Source organism: Trachemys scripta, chromosome 4 (genome assembly GCF_013100865.1).
Source record: "Trachemys scripta elegans isolate TJP31775 chromosome 4, CAS_Tse_1.0, whole genome shotgun sequence".
Taxonomy (NCBI): Eukaryota; Metazoa; Chordata; order Testudines; family Emydidae; genus Trachemys; species Trachemys scripta.
In genome coordinates, this window is record NC_048301.1 from 64,634,450 (window position 1) to 64,652,556 (window position 18,107).

The window sequence follows — 18,107 nt, forward strand, 5'->3', positions numbered from 1 at the left end:
TCCAGGAGAGCTGAGACTTGAAGCTATGTACATCTTTCTTTTGGAGTCAAACAAATGGTACTTCAATCAAACCTGGGTTTAGGCTTGAACATGACATTTCGCATGTGGTGATAGATATTCTTGACATTTTGGATTGAAGCAAATCTTAACTAAAGTGGCACAGGCACATTAATTAGGTATTGAACAAGAGAGTGTTGCTACCCACCAAACTGTTCCTCGAGAAAGAGATTTTCCAACACTGTCCATCTTTTCATTGCTAGATTTCTGTATGGGCAATTTCGTTTTTTAAATGTTCTTTTTATTAGACTTTTTCCACAGAAAGACATGTTGCCAACATAAGATAAGTAACAAATTAAGAAAACAAAAGATAAATATGAAAGAAGGTTAAAGAAACCCAATAATGATAAAGTAAAATAACTTAGTTGAACACTAAATCCACACAGACAGTCACATAAATTAAAAACATTTAAATTAGTATACACAAAAGTAATGGACAATACCACCAAAAAACATGCCTTACAGAGAATACAAACCAAGCACGTAATACAAACCAAGCTTTCAACATTAGGTATACAAATAACAGCTCACTTCATTTCCAGCCATGCCAACCACTCCTTACCACTGTGTTTTCAAGAGTTCCTTTCAAAACATTGCAGACTGGACCTCTTATCTGGAGACATTTGACTGTGATATTCTATCTCACTAGTGCTCACAGTTAGTCTAAGCGACTATAGTTTTCTCTTCTCCAAAATCAAAAGCTTGGGTGTTTGCTCTTTCCCCTTCCTCCCCTGCCCTGGTTGTGTTTCTGGCTATATCTCTATGGGCACATGCTTGGACAACAGGGGAATTAAAATTAACATTATCCATCCCTGCTCTATTTTCAATTTACTGAGTATTTCCTATTCTTAAAGTGTTTACCTCACCAAGGCATTGTACTTTACCATGGCAAACAGCAGTAAAATGTACAATAGCCTCCAAGTATAAAATGAGCAAAGAACTAAGACAAACTTCAAAATCCACCAATTCCTAGAGATCTAGTTGCAAATCTTGGTGATCATCCCTATAATCTCATACCTAATGAGAGAAAGATCTTCTTCAGTCAAGAGCAGTTATGGCTCCTTGATTCTGAGAACTAGTTTGTGCCAGCCCTGGTATCAGTTAGCTATCTTATGCTACTGGAGCATAGTCCTAAGCAAACTCTGGAGAAGGACTGTGATCAAAATATGTGATCTGGAACACAGAAATAGTTTTGTATCAATATGGACTGCAGGATTTGGTCCACTGTATGTCAAAGCTGATAAAAGGAGATTAGGGTTTTTTTTAAAAAGCAAAATAGCAAAGTCTAGAGCTCCTTCCTAACAGCTGTTATCTTCTTTAATATGTTTAAGAAGTGAAAATAAGTAATTCCCAAATATCCTCCAGGTCACAAAATACCTTGATTGCTAGTTATATATGCTATTTTCTGATGTTCACTAGAAGGGAAAAGATAGTTTTTAAATCCCATCTTCTATATTATCTAATAGGTAAATTGTAGATAGAATTATGTTATATGAAATTCCTAAATTATTACAGCCAGTGCACAATTCTATGGCAGAATGTGTCCTATTAATGTTGAAGGAGAAGCCAGCATTCTATGTTACTGTTTCAATGCAGATGCAACATCGGGTTCTATTCTTCTCTTCGTGAACAGGGAGCTTTACTTGCTTAACTCCCTTTAGTGGAAATAGGAATTACTTACGTAAATATCTTGCATAATACGAAAAGACTAGAAACTCGTGAAGTCAAAGTTCACTTGCTTGCACCTGTTTTGAGAAGGAAATTTAGACTAGGCTAAGTTGAAATGAGAGCTGGGTCCAAACAAAAGCCCAGAACTGAATCTGTCAATTTGAGGGTATTTGAAATCTGGATTTGAATTTAGCAGCCAGAACTCAATCTCTAGCTGAAATGTATTGATATTTAATCGTTCAGAACTTGTATGTAGCTGGAATAAAAGACAACGAAGGAATAATTGTTTTTTCTTACACTTCGTGTAGCGCCTTTCATCCAGAAGGATCTGAAAGCACTTTACAAACTGTATATATAGGGATCACTCACCCACTGCTGGAATGTAGTGACCTCTGGAGTGTAACGCGGCAGCCATTCTGCGCCAGCTACACTACACAACAGTGTTCTTAGGAAGGGATGGGAAGAATAACATATCCAATAGAATCTATGAATACTTATCTTTAAAGGAGCCCTTGTGTAGAAGAGAATATGCAGCATACACGCAATACATGCAGCCTATTTTTACAGTAGATAAAACATGCTGTGTAAGCCCATGTAGCATATACATAATACAGATATAGTATTATGTAGATACAGGGAATAGATGCAGTACACTCAAGCATGCAGCATATATTCAGTACATGAAGTGCATAGAATGTTTGTACTGTCCGCTACAGTGGTAGGTATTAACCAATTACAATAAGTGTTACAATGAACAGAGGACATGTTGTGAATGTATATTATTAGATACCCTCACACTGTTGGTGCATTCTGTTGCTTTCTGCCACCTAAACAGTGCAGGTACCTTTCTCCAGTATAGTCACACCCCTCTTAGAGTGATTGTAAATATAAAACTATTAAAATATTTAGTGGACAAACTATTATTTTTATATGAATAAAATATCCTTCCTGAAGGTAAAGCAATCTCATCTCCAGATAGCCCCCTTAATGCAACATTTGAGAAGCTTTGACATTTATTTCAGTGTCTCTCTCTCTCTGAGCTAACTGTTCCTGGTACCCACTTTGCTTGCATCTCAGGATACTGCCCCTTTATGCTTGTTGCAGTTTGGGTGTATTTATTCTCTGTTCGCCAGTGTCTTTGACTTTTAATTTTAGGCCAGGTGGCACATTTGTTTTCTTATAGTGCAAGTGGTGAATAGTTTCCATGCCCTCTCATGATGTCACCTATTTATCTATGTTGCATTTGTCCAGTGTTTGGAAAGCCACAGGTAAATAAAGGTGAACTGAAAAGTCTACATGATTTTCAGGGAACAAGTTAGAAAAAAGAAAGTCCCGGCTTGTTGTGTGACTATACCAGATACTTACACATCATCCAACCAGAAGCTTCCTTTCACAATGTTCACATCATAAACATATATAAAATATCACATTAGAATCCATGTAAAATATAATTCATTCAGCTGTGAATGATGAGATCCCATCCACACTTTTCACATGTATGACATCATCCTCATGGATTATGACATTAAACCAATAGGGATTGGGTTCTTGGAGTGTGATGGAAAAATTACTCCAATGGCAGACAAAATGAGTGCACATAATAAGCAGAGTAGCATGAGGCAACAGCAGTGACCAAGAGCTAGGGGTAAAGTAAAGGAGGTGGGGGTATGAAAGTGGCAAAAAGGGAGGCAGCAGGGAAAGGACTGCATAATATGCAGGGTGGGGATAGTAGGGAGGGGAAAGAGGTTGTGCGTGGGACATGGTACAGCAAAGCAAGGAAGGAATGGCATCCCACGTAGGGCATAGACCCAGGAGTCTGATTTATGTGTAATATAAATTAAAAAACAGAAGAATGGTGACTTTAAGATTCTTTGGGTTTCATTGACTCTTGTGGTTCACACTGTGACTAGAATATTTTGATTCTGTTATAGTCATATAATTTCCCTCAGGGCAGGCAGTGTCCCTCCTATTTGAATTAGACACTGTATACTCTGCTCTCTATCTACTGCTGAAAATTGGCTCTAAAATTCACTTTTACACATCAAATTTGCCTACTTGTTTTCAGATGTCACCAGCATTTACTGTCAGCTGTTGACTCTAGACTGGTGAATATTTAACAAATATAGCAAAAATCCTGCAGCCAGCTACCATGTAAAGTCCTACATTGTTATCTACATAGATTTCACTAATACATATATAGAATCATAGGACTGGAAGGGACCTACAGAGGTCATCTAATCTAGTCCCCTGCACTCATGGCAGGACTAAATATTATCTAGACCATCCCTGACAGGTGTTTGTCTAACCTGCTCTTAAAAATCTACAATGATGGAAACTCCACAACCTCCCTAGGCAATTTATTCCAGTGCTTAACCACTCTGACAGTTAGGAAGTTTTTCCTAATGTCCAACCTAAACCTCCCTTGCTGCAATTTAAGCCCATTGCTTCTTGTACTATCCTCACAGGTTAAGAAGAACAATTTTTCTCCCTCCTCCTTATGACAACCTTTTATGTACTTGAAAACTGTTATGTCTCTCATCGGTCTTCTCTTTTTCAGACTAAACAAACCCAATTTTTTCAATCTCCCCTCATACATCATGTTTTCTAGACCTTTAATCATTTTTGTTGCTCTTCTCTGGACTTTCTCCAATTTGTCCACGGCCTTCCTAAAATGTGGCGCCCAGAACTGGACACAATACTACAGTGGAGGCCTAATCAGTGCGGAGTAGAATGGAAGAATTGCTTTTCTTGCTTACAACACTCCTGCTAATACATCCCAGAATGATGGTTGCTTTTTTTGCAACAGTGTTACACTGTTGACACATATTTAGCTTGTGGTCCACTATGACCCCCAGATCTCTTTCCGCAGTACTCCATCCTAGGCAGTCATTTCCCATTTTGTATGTGTGCAACTGATTGTCCCTTCCTAAGTGGGCCTTATTGTACCTTATTGAATTTCATCCTATTTACTTCAGACCATTTCTCCACTTTGTCCGGATAATTTTGAATTTAATCCTATCCTCCAAAGCACTTGCAGACCCTCCCAGCTTGTTATCATCCACAAACTTTATGAGTGTACTCTCTATGCCATTATCTAAATCACTGATGAAGATATTGAACAGAACTGGACCCAGAACTGATCCCTGCAGGACCCCGCTCGATATGCCCTTCCAGCATGACTGTGAACCATTGATAACTACTCTCTGGGAACAGTTTTCCAACTAGTTGTGCATCTACCTTAGAATAGCTCCATCTAGGTTGTATTTCCCTAGTTTGTTTATGAGGTGGTCATGTGAGACAATATCAAAAGCCTTACTAAAGTCAAGATATACCATATCTACTGCTTCCCCCTATCCACAAGGCTTGTTACCCTGTCAAAGAAAGCTATCAAGTTTGTTTGTCAAGATTTGTTCTTGACAAATCCATGCTGACAGTTACTTATCACCTTACTTTCTTCTAGATGTTTGCAAATTGATTGCTTACTTATTTGCTCCATTATCTTTCCAGGTACAGAAGTTAAACTGACTGGTCTGTAATTCCCTGGGATTGTCCTTATTTCTCTTTTTATAGATTGGCACTATATTTGCCCTTTTCCAGTCTTCTGAAATCTCTCCCCTCCCCCATGATTTTTCAAAGATATATGACTTGTGCATATCAGCTTTCACAGCATTCTAGACAATACAATTTTAGTATACACATAATCTTACAGCTACTGCAGGTTGATTGGCTAACAGGGACCCACTACTGCAACTCTTAATCACCCATCAAACAGTTATCAGTCCGAGTCTATTGCGAAATACATCTGAAAATGAACAAAGCTTCTAAAATGGTTTCCTACATCTCAATACCAAAAAAGGGTATCACAAAACAAAGATGCATATTTAGACTCCTCCAATCCTGGAGCCAGTTTGGCTCCTGGAATATGTTAAATCAGCAGCAAAGCTGCCCTAAATTACCCATGGTTGCCAATAGCCCCGGCAACTGAGTATAGCCAGGATATAGGAATACTATGGCCATGCCCCTTTTCCCTGCTCACATCCACAGGATGAAGGGTGATGTAGATGCCAGTGAGGTGGCTCTGTGCCTCTGATGTGTGGAGAATCCTCAGGAAGATGTATCCACAGGATTTATACTACCAGTCAGTGTTCTTGATACCAATGTCTCAATGTTCATATTTCTACCTAAGTAGCCTTCTCCCTCAGGGCTGGCTCTACCATTTTTGCCGCCCCAAGCAAAAAAAAAAAAAAAAAAAAATCCGCCCGAACTGCTGGAGCAAACAATGGACTGTGCTGCCCCAAGAACGGACGGAATGCCGCCCCTTAGCATGTGCCACCCCAGGCCCTGTTCTCCCTGATTCTTTGAATCTCCCTGCACTCATTCATTCTCTCTGACTGTTGGATTCCTTTCCACTTCATGTTTTACTACACCATACAGATGCTAGCTGTATGAGATGTACTGTAATCTACATTTAACTTGTATGAGCATACATAGACTGTAAGCAGCTGTGAAACATTCTGTAACAAATTTATACAAATGACACAAACAAATTCCACTGCACTAGCAAAGAGAGAGACAGAGAGAGAGAGAGAGAGCAAGCACGTACATGAGGGGATTGTTCCATAGGAGCTAATAATTATCCTTCACAACATCCTTACTGCTTTAGCCAGAAGTATGACATATACACCTTCCCAGGCCAATGACTTGGCATCAACCATTACATCCTGTACACTTGCTCTATGGCTAGGCACTTTGGGTTGGGCTGGTATTTGACAGGCCCCACCATTGCATTGGAGGCCATTTGATAGGTGATGCTGATAGCAGCACATTTTTACTTCTCTTTGGCCATACAACTATCTTTGCAATATTCATTAAGTGGAAGAGAAGTACAGAAGAACTGCCATACCAGTTAGGACCAATGGTCTATTTAGGCCAGTATCCTATCTCCTTACAGTGGCTAATGAATTAGAGGAAGTTTTGAAACACCCAAATAAACCTAAACCATACAAAACTATCCCTTGGCTAGAATTCCTTTTCGACCATGACTGGTGGTCGTTTTATGGCCTGAAGCATAAAGACTGATACTCCTGGTCATTTAAAAAAAAAAAAAAAAAAAAAAAAAAAAAAAAATCCTAGCTATTGTAACTGCAAGTGCTCTTTTTGTTCATATAAATGTCAAGTAGGAATGGAGTGTGGGACCCCTGGTGCTCAATAGTGTCACTGGCTTTCATGCTGGTTTTCTCATGGTGGCAGCCTCCCACAATGTTACAATTTTAGAAAAGTTTGGATTCTGATCTGAACTTTATAGCTCAAGCTCAGCTCTAGTAGTCACACATATGCAACCTGCAAAGGATGGAAATCATGGTTTTAATCTCAGAATTGGCACTGGACTAACTAGCCAATTGGACTTCAGGCAATGGAAATATTCAATATGCTGCAGCATGCAGTAAGGGGACCATCATCTGTTTCTCCTTTTATTAAATGTGGGCAATATTATGTGCTACCGGCCACAAGACAGGAATGGACCCAATGGCTTTCACTATAATATAAAAGCATCAATGTTTTCCCTCCATGTATTCATTAAAATATATTTTCCTTCCACTCATCGCCCTGATGGATCATCCCAGCTTATGAAAACTAAGCTTCTGCCTATCTGATTATTAAATCATTTCCAAAGCAGATGGGAAACTACAGCGGTTTAAACACCTAGGCTGAGACTGCATGACTAAAAATAGCACTGGTAGGCTACTTTTAATTAGTAAGATGATCACACATGTCAGAGGAGAGAAATGTAGATTATATGGATTTATTTGCATGTGTGTGTGTGTGTCTTTAAAATTAAGTTATAACCCTTAATACCAGGTGCTATTTATAATATGATATATGATTTTTCTGATGTCTGGAAACCTGCCACTTGCACAGTGCCATCTTTGTTAAAATGAGGTGGATTAGAAGGCACATTGAAGCAAGAGACTGTCAGATCTGCAAAGTCCTGTCCACCTTGACTGTGACTGCCCTCTAGATTTACTCCACAAGAATCTTCCCAAGGCCCCATTGAAAAGTTTAAAAGATTATAGGTTTTAAATTATGCTTTCAAAGAATGAGCATCAAATATGTGACCCAATGGGCCAGGTGACTCTTGATGGATGTGTAAGTAGGGTCTGAATGAGCTCTCCCCTGATATCTAGTGTTGAGTTGGGGGAAAAGACTGTGTTTGTATAGACATGCCTACTCTGCCTAAGTGCACAGCATGGTGGAGCTGATTTGCCAAACTGATCACTTTTGGCTGGTGTTGGGTTATAAATCACTTTAGTACTGAGTGCAGTGGTAATGAAATGTTATCCTTATTCTATGAAAAAGGGATAGCAGAACTGTACTTAGCCTGTCCTGAATGAGGAGCTCTCCCTAAACTGAATCTCACTCACTAAGTAGGGGTTAGGGATGCCAAATCCCAGTGAAGGAGAGAGAATGTGGAGACAGGTGTTCTGACATAGGGGTGTGGGCTCTGCCTAAGAGCCATGGACAACATTTGACTCTCCCCTTTGTACTGTTTAAAGACAGAGCTAATTAGACTCCATTGAGAGTCCTTGTGAGCCAGTTGCAGCAGCAGCGCAGTAGCTGAGGCTTTGCTTGATGTAGCCCCCCTTACCCTCGATGGGCGGTGAATTCATATGCATGTACCTCTGAACTGTGGGTCTTCACTGACCAAGGACAGCAACTGTGAGTGCGGTGCAGTGGAGGGAGAGAGGAGTGATGTGTTAAAGGAACATTTGTTGTTGGACTTTCACGCTGCAAGGTGAGAAATTGAGGCAAAGGACACTGCCCAGCATGCTAAGGGGTGTTTGCTTGCTCATGGTCATTTGCTTTCAAATTGTGGTAGTGGTGTTTTCCCAAATTAATGCCAGGTTCCTTTTCCCCATTTATTAAAAGTTTCCCTTGCTCTACACAGACTCAGTGCTTGTGACAGGGGAAGTATTGCCTCTTAGAAGCACCCAAAGGTGGTGTTTAATTTTCCCAGATTACCAGGTGAGGCTCGAGCCAGTTCTGTTTTGTATTGCTAAGAGGAATCCTAGATATTGAACCTGGCCCTTGTTGCTGCAGACTCCACCTGGCAGAAGGGTTACGGATGCTTACATCAGACCTGTATAATCTGTCCATATATTTTTAAGGACTCACCCTTCATTAGAACAGAACTTTGCATTGCTCCACTCACGGAACTCTCGTGTGAAATCAGTGACAATTCTGTGCAAAGAACAGCTGTGAGATTTGCACTGATGGCTGTGACGTTTGGTACTAAGACTGTACAGCTGTTACCCCTGGCTGTGGTGCAGCTGGGGTGGAGCCAGAGCTTGAAGGGAGAGTGCATGGGGGTGACTAGACAGCAGTGTTGATGATGCAGGAGCTGCCACAATGTACAGTGACATTGTCATTGCCCATGTGTTACTTCTTGGCTGCTTAGAGGAGGCCTGAGGCTCAGAAGCAGAAAGGAAAATAACAATGAAAATATGAGCTGCAAATATTTCATAGGAGAAGTTGAGGCGTCTGAGGATATCTGGCATGTTCTGAGTTATCAGGTCAAGTGAGCCAGGACGTGAAATATAATGCCCTGATTCTTCAGGTAGAACTCCCTTTGGTGGCAGTGTGGAACTCCACTGGGGAGCAATTGCAGAATATACTCTTTGCTACATAAGGGTCATGGAGCAATGAATACCCTCCCCGTGTAGTTGTGCAAAGGTATCAATTGTTGCTTCAGGAATATTTGTAAATAAAACATGAAATTTGTTTTTGTGACAATTCTGAAAGCTGCTGAAGGGCAAAATGTTGCCATTTCTGTCGGGTTTAATGTGAAAATGGTGGTGTCTGGCTTCTGGGCAAACTTGGTACATTTTACAATAAGAAAAGATTTTACGCAATTTCATCTGTGAACCTCTTTCTGAGTAAAAACTATCCTATGAGAAGTCCTGGCCTTATCGATTTGTAGAAATTAAGGTTCCGGATGAAACGAATCATCTTAATTAGGTTTTGCTCCTTCTTACTCCTCACTTGTCTTCCCTGAAGGCTCCAAGTTTCTGGCTGGCTAATGGGGTGCCATAGTGTCTTTTCTGATAGTAGTCTATCTGGTTTGGAGTTAAACTACATCATCCAGGGAAGGGCTCCCAGACACGACACTATTTTTAAGAGCTTAGGGACTGAGCCCACAAAGCATTTCACCCAACTGAGAAGGCATTTTGGAAGCAACAAGAGCTTGTATTTCATTTTACCCGCCAAAAACTGCAAAATATTTTGTGGTTTGAAGAAACCATATAACAAAATAAGCTTTGGCCTTTTTCTCCAGTGCTGTGAATCTCTCTTTTCACACCTCTATATTTATCAAACAAGCATGAGGAGCCACAGGTCCTGAACCTAGGCCCATTGGCTGCTGCCGCATCCACAATGCCACCAAACAGCTCTGGCAGGGACTGGCAAATTGGGAGCCCTCGGGCCTTACATTCCACTGAAAGTACCACCCACAAGGCCCTGGCTGGAGGATCTCTGGAGCCGCTGATTGGACCAGGAACACTATTTAAGCCAGAAGGGATACAAGAAGTTCTCTGTGCAACAAAGTGGATCCTGGTTTGCTCTTGCTACTCCCAGCCTTGATGTGGTTCCTGACTTCAGCCCTGCCTTTTTCCTGGTTCCTGTTTCTGTTCTCTGACCCTTGGCTTGACTGACTCTCTGACTCTAATTCAGCTCTGGCCTCTGACTCTGGTCCTGACCTTCGGCTCTGATTCCTGGCTTTGACTCTGGCTTGACCCTTGGCTCTGGCATCCATCCTCTGGTTCTGATCCTTGCTCCCATTGCCCAACTCCTGCTCTGACCACTGTGTCAGACCACCTACTTCCCAGGCCCTCACAACAAGGAACTATGACATATAATAAGCCACAACAGAGAAACACGGAGGGTCCAATTTTCACTTACACTAAGGCTCGTTTTATGGTTTTATGGCAACATAAAGAGACTTAAATGGTGTGGATACAGCCCCCAGTGAATATCCCTTGGTTCAGAGGTCCTCCTCCGCTGATATAGTACCAACAAAAGGGCTTGGTGCTGTCTGTGCTCTCAGCGCTCAGTAAAGAAGGCAGATTGTGGACATGTTAGGACGTGAGTGGGCTGCACTTGCTTATGCCTAGTCTCAGTTTCCCAGGGCACTTAGGTGGCCTGGGGAAGCAGACCATAAATTAGAACAGTCCCAATTTGCAACAGAGGCCTGGTCAGTGCTTGCCTGGTTCCTGAATACAGTGAGCACAACGATGGCTTAAAACTATCACCCCCAGCCCTGTCTCTAGTGCACAAATGGTGTAACTGTAAATCAGACCAAAAGAGTTTTGATCACATGACGGTAGGCATAAGGGGGGGAAATCAGTAGTCTGTAATATTATCAAAGATCCAGTTTTCCTGTGTTGTTTAAAACAGCTTATTGATCTCATAAGATTTTAAACAAGAACAATTCTTTTGCTTAAAGTGACAATGACAGGTTAAAAATCATATGAGTCAGATTTTCAGGTGGTGTAAATTGGCATAATTCCTTAAAAATTAAAGTACAGCTAAACCAATTTATACCAGCGATAAAAGGCAAGGAAATCATGTACAGTGTTTTACCAATAATACTGCAATATCTAAACTATAGATCAATCTATGATGATTGCCTTGACTATCTTTTATATCATAATCCTAGCACTCCGAGATAAGATTTTCATACTAACCTTGAAATCAAAAACCGAAGTACCATATTCTGCTCTCAGTTATGCTACTGTAAAACCAGTTACTCCACAGAAGTCACTGAGTTACTCTCAGTATATATGAGCATAACTGGGAGCAGAATCTGGCTCCAAGTGTAAAAATATCTATACTATATTTCTTTTTGTTTTCTTCTCTCTCGCTTTCTGACAATTTTAGAATATATATACACACACATAAACACACAGATTGGCTGAGTAATATTTTGTATATGATTGTATTATAAACATGTTATTTTATGTCTATCATATGCATTAACTATATTAAAGCACTACAGAAGAAACCTGTCAGTAGAGCTAACACACATCTCTGGAGTCTGCAGACATATCAGACGTCACAACTGAGTTTCACTTGTATAGTTATCATGACAGCATCAGAAAGACCCCCTTGATGCCTACACATTGTATTATAGCTCACACTTACCTGAGTAGTTTCCCCTTTTCTATCTGTGTATGCAAATATTTTATCTTTATATATATATGGTACATACATATGTATTATATATAAATATACATACATGCATGTACACACACAAATGCAAGCATATGTACTGTATGTACACGTAGTACAATCCCTTCATTACAAAGGTGTTATGAAAATGTAATAAAGATCATGTTCTTTTCACAAAATCTTGTACTGAACATAGCTTCTTACAGATTCAACCTCATTCTGACTATCATCTTCATACATCACCTTCTTACAACACCACCAACAAATCTGGACTACCAAGGAAGTTGTTGCAGTTGATATATAAAAGGTGCAATATGGGTATATATGTTTTTATATATATGTTAGCATTAACCATGCATAGAAATCAATATAGATACAATACAAATGATGCTATTATAACCATGCTGTCCTACTACAATGTGCAGGGGAAGCCATAACAAATATTGTAGTGTGAAAATAGCAAAACCACAACCTGCCTTTTAACGCTAACCAAAATTGGCCTATTGATGTGGTGACTGTTATCTAGAATGCACATTATGGAATTCTGCTCCCCTCCCCCCCAACACCCTTTTTAAAGAGCTACTGAATTAAAAGAAAAGCTGCAAAAAGGCTATCTGCAAAAAAATTAAAAAAGAACTAAAAAGTTAAGCACCAACACCCCACAACTAAAAGTAAAACGCTGAGGAAAGAAAAAAAAATAAGGAACTTACCACACTGCGAGTGAACTTTTCTAGAGAAGTTCTACGACCTTGCTCATTCTCTGGCTTTAAGGGGGAAAAAAGTGGGGAGAAAAAATACAGAAAAAAAACCTTCAGCTTAAATGCAGTTTTTCAAAACAGCAGAAAAAGATAAGGAAGCAAAAAAAGAAACAAAATAAATTAAAAATTGGATTTTTTTTTAAAGCAGCAACTGCTGTTTGCTGTAGCAAACAGCAAACCCTTAAAGAGTGAGAGCCAGCAGCTGCCTTGGAGAATGACACATTTTCTTCTCTTCTGTTCAAAATGTGCTCCATAGCTGATTCAAAGCTATAAAACAGGGTCTGTGTAGTGTTGTTATTGATTTCTTGTTGAACTTTCCTTCTGTAGCTGTTTGTGCGGAGACCTCTGATTCTGGTTAACATCTGCCAAACAGCTGATTGGAGGCTCCTATCCAGACAGGGCCGGCTCCATGCACCAGCCCACCAAGCATGTGCCGCCCTCCCCCCAGCGCTCCAGCCGCCAGGGAGAGCGGAGAGCCCTGGCCGGGCTCGCCGTCCTCCCCGCGGCGCTTCGGCCATACAGGGATTGCGGGCCCGTGGCCGGGCTCGGTGCCCTCCCCTGCTGCGCTGCGGGGGTGGAGGTGGGGCGGCAGGGGAGGGCACCGAGCCGGCCCTGTATCCAGATAATAGAAAGATGGAAGAACCACATCAACTTTATAATTTTCTGGGGAGTGAATGCAGTGCTGGAGAAAAACAGCGTTGGAATTACAGCCTGAACTCCTCTGTTTATTGAGAGGGTAGAAGCAGATTTTCACCGCACTGCATCACTCAATGTGCCTCACACCTTTTCTCAGGAGCGGCCACCTCTAGGTATGAGACAGCATATGTATACTGTGTATGTCTGTGGAAAGATGAGATCATGTTTTTGGCCTGGGTTTTGGTTTACACAGAGCTTACGGGTATTCATATGCTAAAAGTAATAAAACTTCATTGCAATAAGACTGAAACACATTGGCTTATTAGCATTTACATGAGGAACATGGCTCACCTCAGGACTGAATAGTATTTCATTTGGCACAAGAGAAATTCTTTTGGCCACTAATGAGGAAAGAAATTGATGAGTTATTGGCATGTTTGTCAGTATGTTGAATGGAAAAGACCTAATAATTAGAAAAAAAATCACCAGCCCTTGGCATAGCGCTACAGCCACCACCGTTCTCCATTGATTGGCTGCATTTAGACATTAGTAAAAGGAAGTGGAGAACACATCATTTCACTATATTTACACAGATCTGTCCAACAGCCAATAAATCCAGCAGAACAGTTGCCAATATAGTACTCAGAGACTTTGTCCTTCAATCTGAATTTTCTGAAAAGATCCACAAGCATAAGGAATGTCCTTCAATCTGAATTTTCTGAAAAGATCCCTGAGCATAAGGAATTTGAGAATCAACTCTTAAAGAGACTTGGGGAGTATACTGAGATACAAACACCCATACCACCACACCTGACCATGTGGGGAGGGATAGCTCAGTGGTTTGAGCATTGGCCTGCTAAACCCAGGGTTATGAGTTCAATCCTTGAGGGGGCCATTTAGGGAACTGGTGTAAAAATCTGTCTGGGGATTGGTCCTGCTTTGAGCAGGCGGTTAGACTAGATGACCTTCTGAGGTCCCTTCCAATTCTATGATCTTCAAGGAACCCAGTTGAAAGAGTCTGCAGAACTTTCTCAATAATGATACATTGTCTGAGGAACAATACATTCAGAAGGACTGTCTGTACCACATAGTGCGTAATTATAATTGGTCCAAGCATAAACTGGTATTCTCCATTTTACTGCTGTATGGTTCCATCAGCAAGATTTCCTGTAGATAGGTTTAACTGTGTACAGAATAAACTGGGAAATAGTCATGCCAAAAGTGACAGATTGAGGATATGTCTGTATCAAACTGTGAAACCCATTTTGTTTCAGAAGCTCTGCTTTGTACTCTAACCTTCTTCTTGGAGTGTGACCTTCACGCTGTGTTGTAACCTCCAGGGTAGATTAGAGCACTCATTTTGTGGCAGGGACTTGACAGCTGGTGGAAAATTCTAAAAAACTGAGACTGAGCAAACAAGGGCCATCAATGTTGGAGAACTCTTCCCTACTGTAACAATAGATTTTCTATGAGGAGGGCCACTGACTTTGAATGACTGTCTACTTAGAAACTAATGGGGCCAGGGAGGGGGCTGGAGACTAGAACTTCTCCAGCAAACATGTAGGTGAAGAGGGGTGCTTCTTTAAGCGAGAGGCCAGACCATTGCCACATGCAAGTAAGAAGACAAAAAGGGCTACCTAGTCTAACGATGCTGCCCAAACCCAGGACTCACAGGAAGGGTGAGATCAGGCCTGGGGGGGCTGTGTTCAGGACTGTGTCTCATTTTCCAAAGATCTGTAATTCCCTAGTGTGCTTTTTAAGAGCAAAGTGTGTGGTTAAGAAATTCCTTTATTAAGCCTGCATTCATGGCTCATCTGCCCCTGAAGGGGTTAGCTGAGAAACAAGAGCTCTCACAGCCAGGTGGATCCTGGGGGAATATGTCTAAACAATTGGACATATTCCACTGCCCAAGAATAGCATCAAACACCCGGGGTCCACCAAGGAGTGTGCCCGAGAGATCAAGGGTTAGGAATAGTGATGAGTCATTACCCAGATGCAGGGGGCTTAGAAGCATATGGGTTCCAGCAGTGGGATCCATTAATAACTGACTGGTGTCCACATAGAGAGCGGGACTGAACCAACTATACAGACTGATGAAGAGAACAGCTGAAGAGGGCCTACAAATTGTTATGGAAAACAGGAGAGATTCAGTAGTGTGATTGCAAGCACTGCTCAAAACTTTCTGTCTGCATCCAGGAGACAGAGTCCTGGAAAGAAATTTATGTGAATGTGGCGAGCCAGGGAAAAGATGATGATATTGGGAGGATACAATTTATACTGGAGAAGAGGGAAGAAGAGAGGGCCATGTATATGAGATAAAACCCCTTAGAGAAACAGATACAAGAAAAGTACTTCTCTAGAATCTTCTGCTTGTGATTACCTACCAGTTGTGACTTCAGCTGGAATATCAACCCAAAAGGACAAAGAAGGAGTACAGAAACAACAAAGAGAAGATACAAAGAATCCAAAAGGAAGGCAGGTGAACTGATGAAGGCACTTGTAACTGGATATATGCCAAGACTTTACCAGATTATACAGCCAGTTGATTACTTCTACCACCACAGAACAGCACTTTAATGCCTAGAAGACCAGACTGAACTAGCTGTCAGTGATGAGACCTCAGAGACAGCAGGGCCAATGGAAATGGGCATTGAAAGAAAACACCATCCCTTGTCTACATGAGACAACCATGGAACGTTTTCCTGTGTAACTATTTAAAAGAGCCACACTATCAGCCAAGATGCCACCATATGACATCCAACACAAATGCTAGAAATTCTAGGATGATGAAATTTTATAGCTGATCTATAAAATAGTGTTATTTTAAAAAGTATATTCGTTTACTATGATTTTTAATTCTAAGGACAGCATTTCAGTAGGGAGGGAAGAGGAACAATGAGGCCATGCTTTCAATACTGGTGTTCATCTATGCAGGTTATACTGATATTCATATTCCAGAACCACATATAAAACAATGATAAATTGAGGGTTTGGTCCAAATATAAGTTAAAATGGCAGGTGTAATTCCAAACTTGACTGGGGGAGCTGGTCATTGTGGCTTCTATATGGCACACCAGCAGCACCACTCTGCGCAGTATAAGAGTTGATGGGGGCAGGAAAGCTGACGTGGAAAGTAAATAAAGGAATGAGAGGTAAGGGGTGGGGGAGATGACTGGACTCCTCCTTCTGATTGGGTAAACTGTTGGAGAGTCAGAGAAACCAACCCCGCCCAAAGGGGTCCAAGGTAAATCAAGATTGGGAGGAGCCCAGTACAGAAAGAAGACCCCTACTCCGGGAAGTTAAGGAGAAGTTATCGTAAGTGATGGTCTTAGTCTTATTGCAATAAATTTCTGTTTCTCAATCAAATTCTTCATGCCTGTGAATTACTCCCAACCCTTCCACCTACCCTAAGTGCAACACCTTCCAGGATGCTCAGCTAGTACCAGTTGTGATGGTGATCTTTGTGAGTTGGACTTCTGTTGAAGCTGTCATAATTTGGTCACTGTGTGACAGCCACTATCTTGACCAACTCTGGGGACTGAACCATGGACATCCAGAGCTGAAAGCACAGATCTTTACTACTGGAGCTAAAGAACCAGACTCCATAGCTGGGGGCCATAACAGATCTATACCCTGTGTGGATTGGGCACTGTGGGGGTTGTTTAACATTCACATCACAGTGTGTGAGTGGAGGAGAGAGAGGAAAGTACAAGGAACCTCCAGACTCACTCATATGTGGCCGGTGTAAGATCAAGTCACAATTGCAGTCCCGGTGCACAGGGAAGGGCAGAAACTCCTCCTTCTATGCACTCACAGGGGAGCATGTCACTCCAAAGGAGGCACATGGGAGAGGTAGGGAGAAAGTGAGGCACAGAGCTGCCCTTTGACACAGATCAGGCCAAGTGCATCAATCTAAAGGACAACGCAGACTGTGCAGTACCTTTGGGCCTCTTAGAAGCACTGTCCCTTTCTGTGTAGATAGGAGTGGAAATCTGGGTGGGCCCTGACTTTTATGTGGACGGGCAATGACAGACTGTGCTAGCTCACTTCTCCCTCGATGCCACGCCCTCTTCATAGCCCTGGTGCCTCCAGACACAGGGCTTCACCTGCTGAGCTGGGCATGCGCATGGGGTGGCTCAGAAAACATCAAGGCAGAGCTGCCGGAGCGTAGCTTTCTGAAGGGCAGCCACATAGCTCTGTCCTGGATTTCAGGTGCCCAAGTGATGTTCTGGGACACTGTGGCAGCACTACACCCCTACTCAGATTTGGGTGGGCCTGGATGCTGAGTGGGTGGGCTGCGGCCCACTCAGGCCCACATATGGCTACGCCCCTGCTTCTTGACCTCCCACTGAGGTGATGAAGCTTTGCCTCATCCCCAGCAATCCCCAGTGCCTTAAAGGCACATTTTTGACTATGAAATGTAATGGCTAGGCCAGTGGTTTTCAAACTTTTTAGGCTGCATACCCCTTTCCAAATAATGTAGTCTACCACATACCCCCATCTGAGATAGGGTCATATATATCTATGAAAACAGAAAAAAAAGAGTCTGTAAAAGGGATAACACAATGCACAAGCCCTGGAGTGTGTTGTCCCAGATACAATTATTATAGCAAACATAGGCATAGTTTAACTTCTATATTTGGGGAGGCCTGGCTCCCAGTCAGCAGCTGCTGCTCTCCGGCTGCCCAGCTTTAAAGGTGGTGCCGCCGCCGCCGCCAGCAGCAGCACAGAACTGCAGAGCCGGGCAGCTGGAGAGCAGTGGTT

At 41.9% G+C, this 18,107-nt stretch overlaps 1 protein-coding gene across 3 annotated transcripts in view; it reads right to left on the reverse strand.

The window, feature by feature from the left end:
- RGS6 (regulator of G protein signaling 6) overlaps positions 1 to 18,107 on the reverse strand; it is a 184,133-nt gene that overhangs the window by 10,382 nt on the left and 155,644 nt on the right. Inside the window, exon 15 of one of the 3 annotated variants that reach the window (XM_034769278.1) lies at positions 12,660 to 12,713. The exons of the other annotated variants lie outside the window; for them this stretch is intronic. Within the exon in view, the coding sequence (XP_034625169.1) occupies positions 12,660 to 12,713 (54 nt within the window). The remainder of the gene's footprint in view (positions 1 to 12,659; positions 12,714 to 18,107) is intronic. 3 annotated transcript variants of the gene reach the window in all.